Consider the following 14,837-nt stretch of genomic DNA (forward strand, 5'->3'; position numbering starts at 1 on the left):
ACGCAGGTCAGGGGGAGAACTCCGTACAGACAGCACCCGTAGTCAGGATGGAGCCCGGGGTGCTGTAAGGCACTGACTCTATCGCTGTGCCACCGTGTTGCCCTCAAATCGCCACTTCAATCGCCTTGGCACTGAAGTTCCGGAAGATGGGGTGAGCATGGATGGGTGTCCACTGGATGGTGTGGATGTGATGGGCCGAATGGCCATCACCATGCTATAGGACTTTATGACTATGAAATTACTGATAATTCAAATTATTTCAGAATTTAAAAAAAAAACAATGCTGAAAAAGAATTACAAATTTGGAAGAGTTAGGTAAAAATAAGCACTTTTTCTTTGAGACAAGAGGCATGATGGAATACGAAAGGCAGACATTAAATTGCTAATTGTCATCATCTTATTCGGATAGAGGTGGAACCCTTCAAAAGTACACATGTATCAGAAAAGGTTCTGCTAAAACTTCTCAAGCATCCTCACGTCATCTGCGAATTCAAGTTTGATAAGAAAACCGAATCATCCGACCAGTATCTCTACCAACGGAACAAACCTGTTGACTACTTTATACTTATCCTAGAGGTATGTTCTTATCCAAATCCCTCCCTTCAACCTCTGACCTTGACCTTGGTCACTGGAACCTAAATACTTGAGGAAACAGTGGAATGAAATCCATGTGACCTACAGTGATCCATATTGGAAGAGTGGATGGAACATAAAATACTTTACAAATTGGTTAGGATTAACCAGAATTATTGGCTCACTGTTATGCTTACTGTTGTGTTTGATGTTTCACATACACACGTGACTTGTTGCCATGTTTGTTTAATGTAGGGAAAGGTGGAAGTTGAAATAAGCAAAGAATCCTTAACATTTGAAAATGGAGCTTTCACCTATTATGGAGTACCTGCACTTACAGGTGCAGTTTCTACAGGTAACATGTTCTCTTTAATAAAAATTGCAATCTTTAACATGTGCTTTAAAATATTGTAAGAGTTAGGAGTATATCCAGCTTCAACTGAGACTCCACAGCCATCATAGTTTATTTAGTTTTGCCTATCTGAACTCCATTTTGAAAAAGGCTACACTTGTTATTTAAGCCTTGTATTTTGAAACTGGGCTTTGTTATGTATTTATATCTTTGGAATAATATTATTTGTCTCAAGGTTAGTGGTTATAATAATAGGGCTGTACTCTGATTAGCTTCTGCACCAACTAACTATATGAACCACTGATTGACGGTCACTGAATTTGCCATCAGTTTAGGTCATGTCATAAGGAATAGGAGCAGAATAAGGCCATTCGGCCCATCAAGTCTACTCCACCATTCAATCATGGCTGATCTATCTGTCCCTCCTAACCCCATTCTCCTGTCTTTTCCCCATAACTTCTGACACCTGTACTAATCAAGAATCTATCTATCTCTGCCTTAAAAATATCCACTGACTTGGCCTCCATAACCTTCTATGGCAAAGAATTCCACAGATTCACCACCTTCTGACTAAAGAAATTTCTCCTCATCTCCTTCCTAAAAGAACGTCCTTTAATTCTGAGGCTATGACCTCTAGTCCTAGACTCCCCCACTAGTGCAAACTTCCTCACCCCATCCACTCTATCCAAGCCTTTCACTATTCTGTATATTTAAATGAGGTCCCCATTCATTCTTCTAAACTCAAGCGAGTATAGGCCCAGTGCTGACAAACGCTCATCATAGGTTAACCTATTCATTCCTGGGATCATTCTTGTAAATCTCCTCTGGACCCTCTCCAGAGCCAGCACATCCTTCCTCAGATTTGGCGCCCAAAATTGCTCACAATATTCCAAATGTGGCCAGCACTCTAGAGAGCCTCAACATTACATCCCTGTTTTTGTATAGAAGCCCTCTTGAAATAAATGCTAGCATTAAGTTTGCTTTCTTTACTACTGATTTGACTTGTAGATGAACGTTTTGGGAATCCTGCACCAGCACTCCCAAGTCCCTTTGCTCCTCCGATGTCTGGATTCTCACCCCATTTAGAAAATAGACTACGCCTTTATTCCTACCACCAAAATGCATGATTCCACATTTGCTACACTATATTCCATCTTCCACTTCTCTGCCCACTCTCCCAACCAGTGCACGTCCTTCTGCAGAGTCCCAGCTTTCTCTACACTACTTGCCCCTCCACCTATTTTTGTATCATCCGCAAACTTTGCCAGAAAGCCTTCAATCCCCTCGTCCAAATCATTAACGTTCAACGTGAAGTGTAGCGGCCACAGTACCGACCCTTGAGGAACTCCACTAGTCACTAGCAGCCAACCAGAAAAAGCCTCCTTTATTGCCACTCTTTGTCTTCTGCCATCCAGCCAACCTGCTATCCATGCTAGTGTCTGCCCCTTGATACTGTGGGCTCTCATCTTCCTAAACAGCCTAACATGTGGCATCTTATCAAGTAAAATCTAAGTAAACAACATCGACTGACTCTCCTTTGTTAAGCCGTTAACAAAGTTTGTTATGAAAATCGACACAAGCTGGAGTAACTCAGCGGGACAGGCAGTATCACTGGAGAGAAGGAACGGGTGACATTTTGAATCGAGACCCTTCTTCAGCCAGCATCTGCAGTTCCCTCTTACACATTTCGTCTGCTCCACTGCAAAATCTCCTCAAGGTATGTCTACTTTGAAGAAGTTCTCCTCACCCATTCCTTCTCTCCAGAGATGCTGCCTGTCCCGCTGAGTTACTCCAGCTCTTTGTGTATATCTTCAGTTTAAACCAGCATCTGCAGTTCCTTCTTACACAACCAGTTTGTTAAGCTGTTAACATTTAACACTCATAAGAGGTGATGGAGAACTCTTGAATTGATGTCTTTAATGCAATATTAATCATCATTTTCTATGAGGCTCATGCAGTTCTTTGTGTCTTCATTTTTTATGGTGCCTTGTTTTTTTATTCTGTGGTGAAAAATGAGATGTTGATTAAATGTAATTAAAATTTTATTCTCTCCGAAAACCAATAAACCTGTATAGGAAGAAAATGCCACCTTGCATGCTTTTGTAAAGTACACATTCAAATTATCCATTATGCACATCCCATTGTACTACCTGTGATAAGTGGCGTAAGCACTTGTATTGTTTCTAACGTTTAAGTGTACCAATTTGTGCCATTGTTTTAAACCAGGAATTAAAACGCACAAGTTCTAATTCATCAATAAGTTCTAATTCCCATTTTAATCTCATTGCACATGAAATAAACCTTGAAGCTTACATGTGGAAGCAAAATAGAAATCAAAATCAATAATTTAAAACTTTTAATCATGGAATGCACTGTCTAACTCATATAAAATTATCTCATTGGAATCAGTGAGCATATTCGGGAGTAATTACAGTTGAATATTCCATTTTATAATTCTACTAGACGGGCGTGGACCCATTGGGTCCAAACCTCTCCTGCACCCCTCCCCCAACTGACGACCTGTGGACCTGTTGCCTGCCGGGAAGTCTCCCCCAGGGCAGTGGGTGGGCGAGGGGGCAGAGGAAAGGGGAGAGGGAGCCACTCACCCCGGCCCTGGGCGGCCATCGCAGTGGCCAGAGCGAACCGTGGATCCGTTGGGTGCAAACCCCTCCTGCAGGGGCAGCTCGACGGTGACGGCCATCTTTTTTTTACCCTCTCGCTGCGCTGCATCACGGGAGGAAGGTCAGGCGCGGGGCACGCCGGGACGGGCGCCAGTCCTCCCGGTGGGGAGGGAGCGCATTTATTAAAGTTTATTAAGTTAATTGCTTTTAAAATATAAGAAACCTTGATCAATCGAGACGCAGGCGAATGGTGAGTCGGGTGGACCTAAAATTGTTGTGCTATCGTGTACCGTTTTGGCTGTATTTCGGGTACGTACAATCAAACTAACAAACTGACTAACAAACAAACAAGATGAGAGTTTTAGTAATATAATAGATAAAATATAACATTCTCGATGAGTTTTCTGCAAAATTTGTATAATGCTGATAAAGTTCTGATCACATTACTTATTCTTGATATGCATGTCTGAATTCTGCAGCAGTGTACCTAGTAGACACGCAAGGCATTCCTGAGAGCAATGGAAAGATTTAAATGTCTAGATGAGTATATGCAGAGGCCAGCTTTTACTGTCAGCTTTGCACGATAGCAATAGACCTCGCGCTTCACCAGTATTAGGTCCACATTTTCCTATTCTTTGTGTACATTGCGGAGTCTTTTATAGATGTTATAGACGTTCCTTTTCAGACTGAGATGAAGAATAGTTTTATAGTAATAATGATTTATACGTTTAAGAATTTCCTTGTGCTCTGGAGGTACATTTGGATTACGTTGTTATTTTGAGATCCAATGGACAGGACAGGTTTCGAAGGACGAGGGCCAAACACAGGCATGTGGGACCAGTGTAGATGAGATATGTTGGCCAGTGTGGGCAAGTTGGGCAAAAGGGCCTGTTTCCATGCTGTATGATTCAATGATTCCATGACCAGCCAAGCCCACCTCTTAAGATAAATACCTCTATCTTCTAACTAGGCATACTACATTCTTCTAGACTTGGTTTGAACCCAATAATTTCCCATAATCAGCCATTCCAGTCTTGTGACTCGTACTACTATCACCGCATGTATCAATCTCTCCAAGTCTCCAGATTTCCCCCATTTCTCCCTATGTTCTTTCTGCCCCTCGTCCCTTTCTCTACAACATAACGCTTTCTATTTAAACCTTCAACTTTTCCCAGTTCTGATGAAAAGTCATCGACAATTGTTAACTCTGGTTCTCCACATATGCTACTAGACCTATTGAGAATTTGCATTTTTTTCCTAATTTTTATGTCATAAATCAATCGCCTCATAAATAAACAACATGCTGTGGCGGCTCCCAAAGGTCGGGCCATACCACTACCGACCCCTCGGCACGGGAATGGGCTAGTCCAGGGGGGCGGTCCGGTACTACATATATAAGGACAAGGTTTTGGGCGCAAAGCCATTCCGGCAGACTCGACCCGTCTGATAACCGTGTTATAAACCATAACGCCCCCAAAATACCCGGCTCCTTGCCTTTATTTCGGGCCTCTCTCGACGTGCCACATTGGTGACCCCGACGTGATGATTGCCGTCTTGGGCACATCCTCCGGGCGGACCGGGATCTGGTTGTAGCGCTTCGTGCCTCCGGTTCTGGGGGGGGGGTCCTGTGGCGGCTCCCAAGGGTCGGGCCATACCAATACCGACCCCTCGGCACGGGAATGGACCAGTCCAGGGGGGCGGTCCGGTACTACATATATAAGGACAAGGTTTTGGGCGCGAAGCCATTCCGGCAGACTCGACCCATTTGATAACCGTGTAATAAACCATAACGCCCCCAAAATACCCGGCTCCTTGCCTTTATTTCGGGCCTCTCTCGACGCGCCACAATGCCTTTAAAGCTAATTGAAAATTTCCTTTGATAATTTTTCAAGAAAATAACTGATCCAATGAGTATGAAGGCTCTAGATTTGATTCCCAGATTATGGTGCGTTAGCTGATTTTATCCAGGGTAGGACTTGAATCATTGTCAATACCATCTGGATAGGAAAGAAAAATCAGCTAGGTTTTCTGTTGTTTATCATATGAGGACTGAATGATCTCAGCTGTGAAGTCTACCAAAGCCTAGTAGCCTGCTGAAGCTCATTTTCAAGCCTTGCACATGAATAATGACAAGCTGGGCAATGTACCAGAACTTTGGAAGCAGATAACATCTTCAGGAGAAAATTGGAAACATAACTTCTCAGCACGACAGAACAATAATCCATAATCTCTAAATGTTATTTGACTGCGTTGATCAGAGAAACTGATGGCACATGTTATGCATAAAGTGCAATTCATTTTTTGGGGCACTCAATTTTCACAAGAAACATTTGGCAAACCTTTGGCCACGTGTTTACAATTGAAGGGTTTTAAAAGCCTCTGAGTCTGTCAGCCAGGAGAGAATATAAAGAATTCTTCTTAAATTTGGCTGCCCTTAGAAATTCACCACCATTTTACTTTTTGGGGGGAAAAAGAGGATGACTTGTGAACCATGGTTCTAATTAGCGGGTCCACTGCAGAGCTAATTCCAGTGCAGATTGGGTCAAACATTTCTGCTTCATTACCAACTCTTCACAATCTCCCTTGGTACTACGTTGCACCTCATCTTCAACTAACCTCCTACTCAAGTGGAGCTAATAACAGCATTCTACAGGAAACTGTTCAGCCTTTCTTTTCTCCACTTCGGAACTAAGGCCACTCTGATCTCTATCATGGAGTTACAATATCCTCAGAGGCTGAAGTTTAGGATATCGTTCATTCCTTCACTGCAGCATGCAAGAGAAAGGGCTTTACATTAAGCATCCATACAGCAAAGGCATTCAGCCAACCTGCTACCACTGCGCAACCCCAACCCTGAATAGTAAAGGTCTGTTGAAAACATGGTACGTTTGTGCAAAAATTTGATGGTTGCATATCTTGGCAAATTGCTGTAAAAAGAGACCAAGTACAAAATTGAAGTTTTCCAGACTCAAATTAAGCTTAACTTTCCAAAATGTTATGGCATGTGGCCTTATCTGATTTACATGCAGTAGATTATTCAAGAATGATAAGTGATTTATAGTTTAAAATGTTTTGTAGTTTTAGTATTTTGTCTGTATTTTTCTGATAATACTAAGCCACATCAGTGAATGGGATCGTTCAAAGTTTAATCATCGAATAGCAATCTCAATTTTGGGGTAGAATGCATGCGTGGCAGTGCAAGAGTACCTGTATATTGAAATATTTCCACTGACTTCTCTCTTTGACACTGCATAAACTTTTATTACTCTTAGCATCACCATCAGTTCTCTTCATTTGATTTTCTGCAAATATTAAATAATCTGTAGATGTCCATTCTCACTGGATAGGGTGATTGTACGACAGAAGAGCTGAAAGAGCAGTAGTGTCTTTGAAGAATTTAACAGCGGTTTTGTTGAATTAGTAAAAATAAAAATTGAACCTTATTATACAAAATCAAGGCCATCAGATCTGTTGAATCTATTGACACATTGCTTTGTAATTTAAATATGTTTCCAAAGTAGAAAACAGCTGGACTGGTGACTGAAATGATTTATTTTTATCCTTTTTATTTTTCTCTCTCTCTTGCTCTTTATTTTCCTATTTTCTCATTCGCAAGCACACCCTTTGATTTTTCTTCCTATTGAATTTAATTTTTTTGGTCCATTATGTAGTGACGTTTATTTCAGTTGATTTGCAGTCTATGAGATTGTCACTTCAAAGCAGAACACAAACTCATATTTTTCGCAACAAATTAATGCTTCCATTTAAGCCAATAATGCAATTAATTGCCATCATAAAATATATTTTAGGGGCATGAAACATTTCTAGAAGGTTTCAGACAGTCAGCTGATGTATATTAAAGGCAAACATAAAGAGGCTGAGATAAGTAGGCTTTCAGATATTAATTGACATTTGATGTGGCTTAAGTGTTAAACAGCACTTTTCAGTCCATATCTGGTTGTGTTCAAAGTTTTACTGTATGTAGAATGGACTGATTCATTTATAGAGGAATTACGAGTGACACTCTGAACACTGCCAAGTCTACAGCTCCAAACCAGATTTCAATCAAATTATTTTTTGTTGTGCTGCTGTTCAGATCTGAGTTTGCACAGATACTGGCTTTTAGCTGCTCAATATATTTGTGTGTAAAGCCCCAATGATTCTATAGTAGGCAAATGTAAGTTGGCTGGTTTTTCAGTAGAAAAGAACAGAGCAGAGTACGCTTTTATACAGATTGACCACCAATTTTCTGGCAACTGATGGTCCAGCCCCACCTTTAATCTGGACAATTCAGTGGTGGACCTGTCATTGTAGAGTTTGAAATAATAGAAGTTCAAATATTCTTGAAAGATTTTGGTGTGTTAAGTCCCTGTACAATGTTTGTTAAAATGTCACTGGAAAATTAATTTGAAAGATTAATGAAATGTCAGCCTTTATATCTAGAGAATTGGAGTATGAGGGACTGGAACTGACATGGTTACAGGCTGTGAACTTGGAAATGGAATTAATTCAAATACTCCCCCTTTTGTGCCAGCATTGATATATTTGTCTGAACAACTTCTTCTGTGCAACAAATGTCTATGATTCTGTGAATTTCAGGACAGATGTCTCCCAATTGTTTCATCAAATACTGCTGTTCTTTTCAGGATTCAAATTGCATAATGGACAACTAGCTTATACATGTTTCACATCTCTGTATGAAAACATTTCATGCAAAATTATTTTTTTACTAACCCCTGTGTTGAAATTGCAGGGAAGGAATTTCATGCGAATGGATTAAGCATTTACACTTAATAGCTGAAGGCTAAGATCTTTGTCTTTTTGCATGTGTGATCTGTCTTTTTTTTAAAATAATGTAACTAGTAGCATATGAGTATGCATGTAACTTTCTTTATGTAACCTTCTGTTAGCCAAATGCTTTCGCATATTTATTTGTTTGAACTTGATAAACCCACTAATCAAGAATTTGTCGTGCTTATTCAGATGTATGTTTTTTATCTTGGCTTTTTTTAAATTGCGGCTAGCCACAGTTTGGAGGGGGAAATTGCTAAATTCCACAACGAAAAGACAGTGGCTTTGGTATTCTAGAAAGACAAACTCAAATTGGCTTGCTTCATCTTCATATTAAACAGTAATCTGCTTGAGAGTGTAGCAGTGACAGAAGTTTTAAGTGAGCCTTTCTCTGCATGTCAAGTCAGATGCAATGTACTTAAAGGCAGAATTAAATTCCCTCTGCATTGGTTCAATAATATGCCTCAACCTCAGCCTAATAAGAATGTTCCCTGTGTGGTAATGTGTCAGTTTAAAGTTGTCACTCCAAGGTTCTACAGGGGTTTTTGAGTAAAAACATAATGAAAGATTAAGAGCATTTTTTGTGGCGGCTGATGTCCATGGAAAACTAAATTGGGGTTGCTCAGACATCTTGCTTAAGCATTAAAAATGAGCTAAAAGTCGAGCTCAAAGCGTTGATGTACTAGTTTGTGTAATGTTTCAGCCAAACAAGAACAAATTTCACCACTTTACCCATTGCTGGAGATACATTGAAAAAGAGTGGTTTGATGAAAGAAACCAACTGAGAATTTGTTCTGTATTTCATTTATGCAGTGCTATCCTTGGCGATAGCATGTCTGAAAATATTTGTTCAACAAGTTAAGTGTTAGCAGTGCAGTACAAGTCATTCAGAAACCAAAAGTCAGTAATAAGGTTCTGGAAATTATGCAAATGCAGAATTGGTTGGTTAGTCTCTAGAGCACAATGGCGCAGCTGGTAGAGCTGCTGCCTCACAATGCCAGAGACCCTGCTTCGATCCTGATCTCGGGTTCTATCTGTGTGAAGATTGCACGTTCTCCATGTGTGCACATAGGTTTCCTCCTGGTGCTCCGGTTTTCTCCCATTTACCAAAGACATTGCGGGTTTGTAGGTTAATTGGCCCTCTGTAAAATTGTCATTAATGTGTCGGGGGAGTGGATGCCAAAGTGGGATAACATAAAACTGGTGTGAGATCAGTGGTCGGAGTGGACTTGGTTGGCCGAAAAGCCTATTTCCATGCTGTATCTCTAAACTAAACTAAAGAAAACTTCAAGTCTTCTTTCGTAGAATCTGACTTTGGAAAAATGATAATTTCTTTAATATTGTGTGCCTGCATTGAGCAGCATATTGCCCCATAATTATACTATTTCCAATCATTCAGTTTACCTTTCCCTTGTAAGCAGGACTGTTTCAAGTACAAAACTATCCAAGATGCCGACACATGGTATTGCTCACAGTCAGCTTTTGCCAATTCAATATTGTTGCAGGGAATCAGGAAAGGGAGATAGGCGCAGGTGGCGCCGAGGTGGTTGATGGGGAAGAGGTGGGGAAACAAAATCGGGATTCACAGCTTTAGATTTATGCTGGTAAAACCACTTTTTCCTCGGAATGTCCAATGACAGACATCCCAGCAATGATATGGTGCAAGTAATTGTCTGATGCTCCAAAAGGGTGAAGGAGTAGCTGTCTGGCTGACTCCACAAGCAACCGTGGTGAATTTTCAGAGGGCATTAAACAGCACGGAAATGGTCACTATTGTCTTTCAAGCTGGGAGAAAAATTATTTTCAGTTGCGTAACACTGGAAAAATCAGCCTCAAGTAATTGAATTTCCGGGCACCTCTGTTTTGAACCCAAGAATAAAACTTTCCCAGATGACAATCTCGGGAGAATTGGTCTTTCACAGTTTCCCATGACCAAAATCTTTTATCTATTATTGACCAATAGATGGAGCTATTAGCCATTACTCAACTGCACATAAACAAAATTGTTAATGAGATTTCAACTCTTGATAAGCTAAACTAAAGAGGTTGAGATACTGACAGATGAAGAGTGTTTGTGGATTGGGTTTTTTTATTGCTAAATTAACAATGATATTGCCACTCACTTCTGACCAGCTTTAGAACTATTTTAGAATTATAGTAGGAGTTTGGATCCACTTCATAGCTAGCTTCTGTCAATATGATTTTAATATTTTGTTGCACCAATAGTCTGCTAATTCATTTAAATATTTTGCTTATAGTACTTAAGCCCATTTCTAATAGCAACTAAAGTGTTTCATTTTATTTGTCTTTATTTTATGCATCACTCAGTCGTCAGAACACCAGAACACAGTGACGACAGAATACAAAAGTCAGAATCACTATATCCTTCAGATCGAGTTGAATTTGGGGGCAGCACCCACCAACTGAACCTGATTAACCAACCCTATCTTCCAGACTACTCTGTGCGACCAGTAACTGACCTCCAGTTTGTGAAGGTAAAAACTTGCTTCTCTATTTGGATGCAAGACCATTTTATTGGCATGTTTGAAATTATTCTTTTAATATATGTTCTGATTTACTGAGATTTATAAGCAGTGTTGGATGATACAATCAGTTCAGTACATCCTTTAGACTTTAGAGATACAGCATGGAAACAGGTCCCTTGGCCCACCGAGTCTACGGCGATCAGCAACCAGTGATACACTACCACTATTCGACACACTAGGGACAGTTTACAATTTTTGCAGAAGCCAATTAACCTACAAACCTGTACGTTTTTGGAGTGTGGGAGGAAACTGGGGCACCCGGAGAAAGCCCACATGGCCACAGGAAGAACATGCAAACTCTATGCAGACAGCATTCATAGTCAGCACCAAAATCGGATCTCTGGCACTCGGATCTAAGGCAGCAACTCTACTGTTGCGGCACTGTGCTGCCCATTGTTCCCGTACGTAGAAGGGAGAAAGAGATAAGTATGCAATTCTAAATCTTTCTTTTGCCTAATCTTAGTGTGGCCAGTAAATATTACAGCTGCACCACCATGCCGCCCTTCAGGGTATTTAAATGTAAAAATTGCACACTTTGCCTTATTTAATTATTAAATCAAATATTACTGTTTTTCCACTATTATTCATTAATGGTAGCCTAATGTGCATTGCTATCAACTACATTGGCATTATTTAGTGAAATAAATCTTTTGGCAGTAGTAACTTTGAGCTGAAGATGACATGCTAAGCTTCCTGAACTTTGCTTGTCATGGGTCACTGCACAATCTCCAATTTTTGCATTGGATTATAATACCAATGTCGGAGAGTTTACAAAGGAAACTGGGTGATGATATAAGATGGTTATTCCGTACTTAATTAACCCATAAACTAATAATTGAAATCCCTTACCATTTTACTGTTTTGTGTTCCTACTTGGAACCTAAAACTTCCTTTTGAGGATTGGGGAGTCTGTTCTGAAGTTTCTGCTGAGCTGCCAGCCTGTCATGTTTCAGCCCAACGTGCCCAAGATCACCCAAGCTTGCGCATAGATAGATGGAATTTCAAAGACAAGTACCGGCAAGCAAAAGTTGAGTCCCCATGAGTTGTCGTACTATTTGAAAAACACTGTGCTGGATGCTGGTCTCACTCAGCAATTTGGCCATGATCTCCATTGCGCGTTTCCGCTAATTGCACCCATATGTGGGTCTTCAAGGCGGCTCATAAAATTAAACTGGTCCCTTTGGATGCAAGGGCATTTTACTGGCATATTTTAAATGCTTTATAATATATTTTAATTTACTTTGCAGTATAATTACCAAATGGTTTTGCCTTTATCTTAATTATTTAGAATCTGATCACTTGCCTACAACAGACTGAGAAAGAATTTAAAATATTACTTTTAGCAATGAACTTATTTTCAAATGATTGATCCAAGTGCATCATGTTGACACTCTTAGTGTCTAGGATTTTTTTGGAACTAGTTTTCGTCTTAAATTAAATGCTGCCCATTTTTCATTTGAAAATATGTAGATGATTTCTCAATGTTAGTATGTAAAGATTGCTCACAGGAGGGAACTTGTTGCCCTTGTCTTTAAGTGGCACAGCTGGTAGAGCTGCTGCCTCAGTGCTTGAAACCTAGGTTCTATCCTGATCTTGGGTGCTGTCCATGTGGAGTTTGCAGGTTCTCCCTATTTCCTCAAGGCGCTCCAGTTCTTCCCACATCCCAATGACGTGCAGGTTTGTAGGTTAATTAGCCTATGTAAAATGTCCCTTGTGGATGTGAAAGTGGGATAACATAGAACTAGTGTGAACAGGTGATCTCTGGTCAGCATGGACTCGGGCACATAAAGTGCCTGTTTCCGTGCTGTATCTCTAAAATACACTTAACTTGGTTCTCTGACACTGGAACCATTCTCAAGGCCTTTCAGGTCAGTATAAGGAAAATTTGGGAATAAGTCAGAAATCCCAGTCTTGAAAGGTGATGAATGAGTGGACCATAAGGATGTATATTGAGAGAAAATAAATCTTCAATGCTGTTTTGGGTTAGAACACAACTGTGTGGCCATCTTATCTGGAAAGAAGCACATAGTCAGCAAGTTCTGAACTGTGGTTAGGAAGCAATTCTTAACATGGTTATTAATGCCAGGAAAAATATTCAGTGAGAATCACTAACGTAGTTGGGCATCCTGGTCGGCATGGACAACCTGCGCCAAAGGGCTTGTTTCCATGTTCTATGACTGTAGGGACAGTAGATATAAATGCCTTGGAATCAATCAAGCAGCAGCTCGGTGCAGTAATAGCTTAAATATGTTTTAGTGGGAGAATGAAGTTTAGAAGGCCAGATACATTTTCTCATAATTACGTTAAAAATTCTGAAAACATTTTCAGCACATCCATGTCAATTAAGAGGACATTTAATCTGGCTAATTTACATATTTCCAAACATCAAATATTTTTTGCTAATTTTTATTCACATTTGATCAATTTTGTTGATAAATGAACTGATTTGAAGTAATTAAAGCATAGATTGATAGATTCTTGATAATTACCGGTGTCAAAGGTAATGGGGAGACGGCAGGAGAATGGGGTTGAGGGAAAAATAGATCAGCCATGATTACATGGTGGAGAGGACTCAATGGGTTGAATCGCCTAATTGCGCTCCTATGTCCTATGGTCTTATGGTTTTAAATACAACCATCAGCATTACTATATCTCATAATATGACCTAGATCAATTTGCGTGTACTTTTACTGATAACCATGTATTTAATTTTTTAAAAAAAATTACCGACACATAATTTGAACATATTAAAAACAAAGAACTTTGTGTGGGGCATGTTGGTCAGTGTGAACAAGTTGGGCTGAAGGGCCTGTTTCCACGCTGTGAGACCATATAACCTGTAAAGAATTCTTACCTCAAAATGTAATTGCATTTCTTCAGTATTGTGCAGTTGAAACTGAATTACTTTCCTAAGTAAAACATAATATGTAAAACACCAATAATCTGCCATTCAGATGGTAGTTGGGTTTATGGCTCGCTCATTTGTTCAGGGTGGGATGTGCTGCCGGGGGTCACGAGCGCAGCCAGGCCAAGGTCTGGGCACGTGGAGAGGTTTGTGGCTGGAGATTGAGCTTGTGCATTTCCCACTCCCTTTAGGCGCTCCAAGTTAGAACTAGTGTACGGGGTGATCGCTGGTCAGTGTGGACCCAGTGGGCGGATGGGCCTGTTTCAACGTCGTATCTCTAAACTGAATTAAAATAATGAAGAGCTTTGGGAGAGGAACTAATTTAAGCTGGTATAGGAAACAAATTATAACAAATTATGAGGCTTTCAGACAAAAATAAATTATGTTTATTAAAGTGAGAATTATACGGTTTTCTCTGCTGCCTCTGCCGCATTTCTTAAAACAATGCATACTAGACATGTTATAAAGTTGCATAAATCTTTTTCTGCGCAGATCACAAGGATGCAGTATGTCAATGCAGTAGCAGCCACCCAAATGGACAACTCGCCACAGACCCCTGATCTGGAAGTGGTGATAGAAGAAACAAATACGAATGAACCAAAGAAAGGAGCAACAAGTTCATTGCATGAGAAGAACGTGATTCGTAAGTCACCGAGTGGTCGTATCATTGATGATGAAAATTCATCATAGTCCCTGAAAATGTATCTAGCTTGAAGGTCATCACAAAGCATTCTGGCCTTTGATTTCTAATAAATGGATGAGAAATGGAGATTTAAGACCAGCTAACCACTCAACGTTACTTTAAACAAGCTTATTTTTATACCACAATATATGACTGAAGTTGCTGTTGTATTTGATACCTTTAAATGTCATATCAATGACCATGCAAGCTTGGTTGTTTGCCTTGCTTATTGTCCACTGTGCCTTATACCATGCATTGACTCCTCTTGCATAATGTCCATGGCTTCACATGAAACATTAAAGCCTTATGAACAGTATTTGACTTTGAAGGATGCTGATTGCAAAGGCCCTTGGAATGCTGCATTGCA

At 40.1% G+C, this 14,837-nt stretch overlaps 1 protein-coding gene across 2 annotated transcripts in view; it reads left to right on the forward strand.

The window, feature by feature from the left end:
* LOC144601317 (metal transporter CNNM4-like) overlaps window positions 1-14,837 on the forward strand; it is a 60,895-nt gene that overhangs the window by 26,782 nt on the left and 19,276 nt on the right. For both annotated transcript variants that reach the window (XM_078413361.1, XM_078413360.1), the window contains exons 4-7: window positions 410-576; window positions 829-928; window positions 10,666-10,832; window positions 14,281-14,431. In XM_078413361.1, the coding sequence (XP_078269487.1) occupies window positions 410-576; window positions 829-928; window positions 10,666-10,832; window positions 14,281-14,431 (585 nt within the window). The remainder of the gene's footprint in view (window positions 1-409; window positions 577-828; window positions 929-10,665; window positions 10,833-14,280; window positions 14,432-14,837) is intronic.

The sequence above is a fragment of the Rhinoraja longicauda genome, chromosome 16, assembly GCF_053455715.1.
Source record: "Rhinoraja longicauda isolate Sanriku21f chromosome 16, sRhiLon1.1, whole genome shotgun sequence".
In the NCBI taxonomy this organism is placed as follows: Eukaryota; Metazoa; Chordata; class Chondrichthyes; order Rajiformes; family Arhynchobatidae; genus Rhinoraja; species Rhinoraja longicauda.